The sequence below is a fragment of the Leiobunum rupestre genome, chromosome 8 (genome assembly GCF_980474605.1).
Source record: "Leiobunum rupestre chromosome 8, qqLeiRupe1.1.hap1, whole genome shotgun sequence".
Lineage (NCBI taxonomy): Eukaryota > Metazoa > Arthropoda > Arachnida > Opiliones > Sclerosomatidae > Leiobunum > Leiobunum rupestre.
The window spans coordinates 50706972-50715829 of NC_143391.1; the positions used below are offsets into that span (position 1 = coordinate 50706972).

The following is an 8858-nucleotide window of genomic DNA, read 5'->3' on the forward strand; positions in this document are numbered from 1 at the left end:
TCCGAAGTTCCTCTGGCCACTAAATTACTCGCTCCTAGACTTGTAAAAGTAAGATACAGTGGCGTATAAGAAACATTTAAATGAGAAGGCCATGTTAGAAAGAAAGAAAGATCTATTGTAATAATTCTAAATAATAAATTAATTATAACATGTTTAATTTGGAAACACGTTTTGAAAAATCAACGGGAACCGGCGAGTAACATTCGGCAGTATAGGAAGATGGGCACTTCTAAGATGTATATTATATGTTTCTGGTATTAGTGAAATATTCTTATAAATCGGAGATTAACTGCTTCGTCTGGTTTTTGGACGAGGGTGGTTGCGCGTTCACGATTGGGATGCTTCGGATGGGAGATGTTTGAACGATATGGACATTTTTCCCAACAAAAATGCTGCTCTTATCCCATGACGAATTGGTCCATTACTTTCTGTTGTGAAAACGACTAGTTGCTAGGACACATTTTCTGCATCTGATTACTGCTTTTATAATATTTAATTTCGGTGAAATATTCGAAGTGTTAACAATATTTCAGAAATTAGAACAAACATTTTGTTGAGATAACCTTTTTTCCAAAACAAATATAAATTTACCATAATATACTTTTAAAATTTAGATATTCAAATCATAAGCGAATTTTATGTACTATTTTGGAGGTTCTGGGAATGTTGTTATCAATTTGGTTTTCTGGGCGGTTTTGGTCGATTTTGATTTGGAATTTTTGGCGGTTTTTGTCGATTTTGATTAAAGTTTTGGCGGTTTTTGTGATTGTATTCGGTTTTGTAGATTTTTCTACTTTTGAGCGGTTTTTGATATTTAAGCGATTTTTGTCTATTTTGATTTAGGGTTTTGGGCGGTTTTTGCTATTGTATTCGGTTTTGTAGATTTTTTATTTTTGGGTGCTTTTGGTCTGTTTTTGATATTTAAGCGGTTTTTGTCGATTTTAATTTGGAGTTTTGGGCCGTTTTTGTCGATTTTGATTTGGAGTTTTAGGCGGTTATTGTTATTGTATTCGGGTTTGTAGATTTTTGGGCGGTTTCGGTCTGTTTTTGATATTTAAGCGGTTTTGATTTGGAGTTTTGGGCGGTTATTGTCGATTTTGATTTAAGGTTTTGGGTGGTTTTTGTTATTGTATTCGGTTTTTTAGATTTTTCTACTTTTGGGCGGTTTTTGATATTTAAGCTATTTTTGTCTATTTTGATTTAGGATTTGGGACGGTTTTTGCTATTGTATTCGGTTTTGTAGATTTTTTTACTTTTTGGCGGTTTTTGTCGATTTTGATTAAAGTTTTGGCGGTTTTTGCTATTGTATTCGCTTTTGTAGATTTTTTTACTTTTGGGCGGTTTTTGACATTTAAGCGGTTTTTGTCTATTTTGATTTAGGGTTTTGGGCGGTTTTTGCTATTGTATTCGGTTTTGTAGATTTTTTATTTTGGGTGGTTTTGATCTGTTTTTGATATTTAAGCGATTTTTGTCGATTTTTATTTGGAGTTTTGGGCGGTTTTTGTCGATTTTTATTTGGAGTTTTGGGCGGTTTTTGTCGATTTTTATTTGGAGTTTTAGGCGGTTATTGTCATTGTATTCGGGTTTGTAGTTTTTTTGGGCGGTTTTGGTCTGTTTTTGATATTTAAGCGATTTTGATTTGGAGTTTTGGGCGGTTATTGTCGATTTTGATTTAAGGTTTTGGGTGGTTTTTGTTATTGTATTCGGTTTTGTAGATTTTTCTACCTTTGGGCGGTTTTTGATATTTAAGCGGTTTTTGTCTATTTTGATTTAGGGTTTTGGGCGATTTTTGCTATTGTATTCGGTTTTGTAGATTTTTTATTTTTGGGTGGTTTTGGTCTGTTTTTGATATTTAGCGGTTTTTGTCGATTTTAATTTGGAGTTTTGGGCCGTTTTTGTTATTGTATTCGGTTTTGTAGATTTTTTCTATTTCTGGGTGGTTTTTGTAGTAATTGTATTCGGTTTTTGGGCATGTTTTTCGAATTTCGGAACTTGAGCGGGTTGAAGTGGTGTTTGACAATTGCGTTCGAGGTTTAGGATGCAATAGATTATAGATATATCCTGAGTATTTCCTTTTCCACAATATAAAATGATAAAAATAAAGCTTGCCTCCATTTGAAATAGTCTATAGTAAAACCTTGCGAAATTAAAAAAAAATTTATGGCTAAGGACCAAAAACGTTTCAATTGACATGGCGCGTAATATCAAGAATGAATTTATTTCCACTTTGGGAGAAATTTGAAGCGATTTTTAGCGTGGGCCCAAAACCACACATGCCCTCACAGTAATCTCTTTCGGTCTTAAATAATAAAATCAGTCTGCTATTGTAATATATTCACAATATATTACCAAGAAATAATTTATTTATACTAACAAGGAGACGACCCGAGGTGATTTTCACCGATTTTGTTCAAATTCTGAAGAAACGTATACCTTAATGTAACTTGAAATTTCCCAAAAGAAAAAGTTTCGATGGGCTTTAGTTTTGCCATGGCAACCAAAAATGTTTCCAATAACATGAAACCTTAAAATTTTGGTAAATGCCATTAAATTAGCTAAATTTGGGTAAACGTTACTTGAATTTACCGAAATTTTGCTTACTTAATGGCATTTACCTAAATTTAACCACTTTATTTGAGTTTGCCCAAATTCTAATTTAATAATGGTATTTAACAATTTTACTTCCATAAACAAAATTTTGTCAGTTCTACTTGCATTTACCTAATTTAATCATTTTACTAATATTTACCGAAATGTTAATACATTTAACCATTTTTACCCACTTCAAATAATATAAGCCAAATTTACTTGTATTTATACAATTTAACCTGAATTTACCAAATGTACAATTTTTTATTTATTTAAAATTTTTCAAATGACGGGACCCTAAACGTCTGTGATTTCTTCATAGTGAAAAGTAAATTTTAAGTTATCGGAAACATTTTTGGTTGCCATGGCAAAACTAAAGCCCGTCGAAACTTTTTATTTTGGGAAATTTCAAATTACATAAATGTCTACGTATCCCCCGAAATTAAACTAAATCGCTGAAAATCCCCTCGGGTCGTCTCCTTGTAAGTATAAATAAATTATTTCTTGGTAATATATTGCGAATTTAAACCGCCATTATTTTATTTATTGATTGTGATGTAGTTTGTGAACCGCACGCGTCTAATGATGCGGGAATGCCAGCGCCGCGGTTTCCGGTCGGCGGTCGTCGCGGGGATGAAGCACTCCACTCTAAGCGCAGCGCCCTCTGCTCCGTTAAACAATCGTTAAATTTGATATAAATCTATCGAAAGCCGATGCGCTGCGGAGCGATAAAGACGCGTCTTCGTCGGCGGCGAAACAATGCGCGGAGGGGACCGTTCGAAGCTGCCACCAGACGACGAGATCTCTCTATTCTTTTATAGAGAGGTCAGCGCACTCCCGCTTTTTTCTCGCAACTCGTTCGTCAGTTTCAGACCTGGAAAAAACCCTCGTACGCTGTTTAGCGCCATCTATTCTGGAACCCCAACTACGTATAAGAATTTAAATAAAACTTCATTTTGTGGTACTAATATAATTTTGTCTTCTTAATTATTTTAATAACATTCCAGGGTTCATAGAAATCAGTGAAAACCTGGAAATATCAGTGAAATTTATTTAAAGCAAAAATGTCGGGGAAATATCAGGGAAAATGAAAAATTTCCTGAAAAATCAGGGAAATCAGGGAAAATAATAATGAGAACTCCAAATTATGTGCAATTTGTTTTAGTATTTTTGAAATTATTATTTAGTATTGAATTCATACGTTCAATCTTGACTATATTATATTAGAAAGTGTAACAGTAATGCTTTTAACGTTTTAGAGACCCCTATTGTTTTAAAAAGTACACCTGGAAAATATTCAAAACTGCTCTGGAAAACCTGGAAATATCAGGGAAAATAGTTTTTGAAATATTGTATGAACCGTGCATTCTTAAATTGCAACAGAAAATACATAATAAAATGAAATGTTTTAATTAAATAAATGGCGCGTCGTAGTGTATTTATTTATAATTATTATATTATAATAATTATAATTTATTATTTATAATTTTGAAATGAGTTCCATTATCTTTCGTCCGATGGCACGACGAGACCCTTTAGTATTTCCCCCTCAATTAATCGCTGGCCTCCACCAGGAACTGACTCTACGTTTGGTTTCGAACGGGTGCAATTACTTAATACGGCAGAGACCCGCCCTCTTCGTTTAAAAGTTCCTAATAGGACTTACGAAAGCGCGATTAAAGGGCGGGGGGAAACGAATGAAAAAGTATTTAGATAAAAATGAGTCTCCGAGTTTAAAAAGACTTTGTCATTGTTGGATCGGAAGAAATATTTAAAATAGGATAATGGGAATTAAATTGATCTTAAGGTGTCTTGATTTCGTAACACGTCTCTTGGTAAAATGGCTGTACAGACAGCTCTTGAAAACAATGGTTTCTTATCGCAGTCTCTGAGCGTTTCCCGTGAGGGTCACAGACTGTGGGGGATTGAAATGGTGGACGCAAATTAAGGAATTATTTAGAGAATGGATTAAAACAAGTTGGCAAACCAAAATATAACTATCCTCGGAAGAGTTTGTACATTTCCGTGTATCCGTGGTTCTGTGGTGGAACCCTCACCTGTCGTGCAGAAGGGCTCTGGTTCGAATCCCGCCGGATACTAACGCGAGTTAAAAAAAAATTTATACTACACACAATGACAAAAAGAGGGCTCTTTTGGAAAAAGCTTTTCCCTAATTCCAAGAAACTGCGAACGCAGCGATTACACTTTGCCCCACAAATGCGTACGCGTTCGCAGCCCAGACAGACACGGTGGTTGTAAAAATTAGATGTCCCCTTTCCTTAAAAAACTTACTATTACCGTTAACATCAGCAAGTGTAGTGAGCTGTTACATCGCGTGACTTGAAGGGCTTGCCACCACCCTCCTACGCATTGTAACCCGGCCACCTGAATTAATGGCTTCAAAAGTCACTTCTTGACTTGGGCCTGTGTGCTTCCTTGGCTATTAGCTTAGCAGATTATAATTTTTTATTATATTTTGAATTTTTCTATAATCGATTGTTGATTTACTACAGGAAAATTCCTTCCGGGGTTCGTACATGACCTGGCAAACCTGGAAAAGTCAGGGAATTTTAAATTGTTTCCAAAAGGTCAGAGAAAAGTCAGGGAATTTTAAATTGTTTCCAAAAGGTCAGAGAAAAGTCAGGGAATTTTAAATTGTTTCCAAAAGGTCAGAGAAAAGTCAGGGAATTTTAAATTGTTTCCAAAAGGTCAGAGAAAAGTCAGGGAATTTTAAATTGTTTCCAAAAGGTCAGAGAAAAGTCAGGGAATTTTAAATTGTTTCCAAAAGGTCAGAGAAAAGTCAGGGAATTTTAAATTGTTTCCAAAAGGTCAGAGAAAAGTCAGGGAATTTTAAATTGTTTCCAAAAGGTCAGAGAAAAGTCAGGGAATTTTAAATTGTTTCCAAAAGGTCAGAGAAAAGTCATGGAATTTTAAAAGATTTCCAAAAGGTCTGGGAAAAGTCAGGGAATTTGAAAATGATTCAAAAATGTCAGGGAAAGTCTAGGAATTTGAAAATGGTCCAAAAAGTATGGGAATTTTAAAATGACCCCAAAATAATCAGGCAACTAAATTTTTGAAAGAAAATATTTTCAAGATTTTTTCCTCAAACCATTCATTTATTCTACTAAAAATTTCAGGGAAAATTTGTCAATTGGGTCAGGGAAAACCTGGAAATGCCGGGGAATTTAATTCCGGAAATAGACGGGGAAAAAACTTATCAAACTCAACGCGGATGGCGTTCGAGTTTTCACCGATTGCTGGCATCGAACCCGGGCTCCCCTTGCTGCTAGGCGAGAGTTCTAATCACTCCAACATTGGTTTTGTAGTTACGTATTTTGCTCGCTAGAGGGGCTTACCTTTTTTTTAGTATGACGTCAGTCCACACATTTATCAATAATTATTCCGACTAACTGACAGGCTAATGGATCGTCCCCAAAACGTCGAAATAACCAACCCTCCTTTTTTGAGCAATTTCAAGATAACAGCTGCACCACACCCCTTTTTATGATGGATGTATCTAACAAGTACCTTTGTTTTTTATTACAGGAGAAGAGTTGGCAGATCAAATCGATAGCAGCCGACAAAGGGCGCAAAGCCACGGACGAACCAGACGAAGAATACGAAGTCGACGACGACGACAACGATTCTGATTTGGATTACGACGAATTCAACCCGTTCGAAGACCCGTCGCGGGGACTGCCCTCGACGCCGGCCACGCCCAAAGAGAAGAAGCGGCCCGGAAGTGACGGCGAGGAGGACATCAGCCAGTTGACCACTTACATTCTGATCGGGGTCGGGGTCGGATGTCTGCTCATCATTGTGTCGGTGGTCGTCGTGCTGATCATCTACCGGAAGAGGTTCCCGGTTCGGATGAGGTTCGGACGCAAGTTCTCCACCTTCGAGAACCCCATGTACGTGGCCAACAAAGACCAAGACGCCCAACATCCCAGAGAACTCAAAAGACTGACCGTTTAATATTCCGTGTCGTGGCATTTATACGTTAAACACCAAACTTCGAACGCGATCGAGTAGCGTTTTTGAGAACTGACGCCGAACACTTGTAGAAGGAACGAAACACGTTCAGTTTAAAGGCTAAAAGACCGAAGCTTTTGTTATTTACGGTGTTTATTAATAAGCTTATTAATATTTACATAACTTCCAACTTACTTTTTAAGTTGAGAAACTCATCCGAGGAAAATGAGCATTTTATGAAACAGGAAAATGAGATAGTCATTTGACTTTTACAAGTACCAAAAAAACTTTAACTTTTTTTATTGTAAAAAATATTCTATACTATTTTGTAAATACTCTTAAGTGATAGTGGCGATATTTATATTAAAATATAGCATTTACTATATTGGAAATGTAGAGTACGGATAAACATTGAATACAACAAGTCTACATTATGCAACTTTTACCAAACATTTACCGTTTTGTGATACCTCAATTACCTTCAGGCCACAATGTTAAAGGTTAATAAAATATATCTTTCAAAATAAAAGAATACCTTTCAAATATTTCACAGAACCGCGATTCCGTCGTGAACAATTTTACGGAAATATTTTAACTTTCAAATATTTATCTCTGGAATATTGTTTATGGACTTTTATGAAACGTGAGAAAACATATTCCAATTAAGGTTTTCCGTACGCAATTCGCTTTAGTTTTGACGTCGCTGGCTATAGTTGTCTTTATCCGTTACATTGTGTATTTTATATCATTTCTGCTTTTAAATAAAATTTGTGTTGACCATTTTACATTTGTGCTCAAATTTATTTTAGTTTCAGAAAATTAGCTTAGTTTTCTGAAGAGAACTATATAGACCCGCAATAGTCTATTTCTATTAAGAAAACTAAATTCTGAATAGTTTATCTATCTTAAACTATTCCAAGCCTGTTTAATTATCATAAGATAAATATACCATACCAAATTTAGTTTTCTTAAAGAAATGAACTATTTCAAGCATGCTTAGTCTTTAAGGAAATAAGATAACATGCTTGGAATAATTAACGTTTTTGAAGGAAACTAGTTAAGCATACTCGGACAACTTTATTTATTTAAACAAAATTAAGCATGTTTGGAATAGTTCATTTCTCTGAAGAGAATTAAGCATACTTCTTAAGTGTATTTCTCTGAAGGGAACTAAATACACTTAGAATAGTTCATACCTCTTATGAGAACTAAATAAACTTGTTTAAAACACGTGGTATAGTTTATTTATCCTAAGAGACTTAAGCGTACTTGGATTAGTTTATTTCTCTTACGAGAACTCATAACGTTGTAATAGTTTATACCTTGTAAGAGAACTAAATATATTTCGAGGAGTTTATTTTTTTCAGATGAACAAAGAAAACGTGAAAAAGTTTATTTATCTTAAGAGACGTAAGCATACTTAATAGTTTATTTATGGCTGGGCTTCAACCTCCTGGAACTGGGCTAGGCTGGGCTTCAACTTCCTGGACCATGGCTGGGCTTCAACCTAATGGACCATGGCTGGGCTTCAATCTCCTGGACCATGGCTGGGCTTCAATCTCCTGGACCATGGCTGGTCTTCAATCTCCTGGACCAAGGCTGGTCTTCAATCTCCTGGACCTGGGCTGGGCTTCAACCTCATGGACATGGGCTGGGCTTCAATCTCCTGGAACTGGGCTAGGCTGGGCTTCAACTTCCTGGACCATGGCTGAGCTAGGCTGGGCTTCAACTTCCTGGACCATGGCTGGGCTTCAACCTAATGGACCATGGCTGGGCTTCAATCTCCTGGACCATGGCTGGGCTTCAACCTCCTGGACCATGGCTGGTCTTCAATCTCCTGGACCAAGGCTGGTCTTCAATCTCCTGGTCCTGGGCTGGGCTTCAACCTCCTGGACCATGGCTTAGCTTCAATCTCCTGGACCTGGGCTGGGCTTCAATCTCCTGGACCTGGGCTGGGCTTCAACCTCCTGGAACTGGGCTGGGCTTCAGTCTCCTGGACCTTGGCTGGGCTGGGCTTAAACCTCCTGGACCATGGCTGGGCTTCAATCTCCTGGACCTGGGCTGAGCTTCAACCTCCTGGACCATGGCTGGGTTTCAATCTCCTGGACCTAGGCGGGGCTTCAATCTCCTGGACCATGGCTGGTCTTCAATCTCCTGGACCTGGGCTGGGCTTCAACCTCATGGACATGGGCTGGGCTTCAATCTCCTGGAACTGGGCTAGGCTGGGCTTCAACTTCCTGGACCATGGCTGAGCTAGGCTGGGCTTCAACTTCCTGGACCATGGCTGAGCTAGGCTG

General features: G+C 37.2%; 1 protein-coding gene across 2 annotated transcripts in view; it reads left to right on the top strand.

Annotated features, from left to right (window-relative positions):
- The window catches only part of LOC149933654 (CUB and sushi domain-containing protein 3-like), a 43143-nt gene extending 35797 nt beyond the window's left edge, over positions 1-7346 (top strand). For both annotated transcript variants that reach the window (XM_090156077.1, XM_090156078.1), the window contains exon 3: positions 6136-7346. In XM_090156077.1, coding sequence (XP_090012203.1) covers positions 6136-6564 — 429 coding nt within the window. In that variant the 3' untranslated portion in view covers positions 6565-7346. The remainder of the gene's footprint in view (positions 1-6135) is intronic.
- Positions 7347-8858: the final 1512 nt, after the last annotated feature.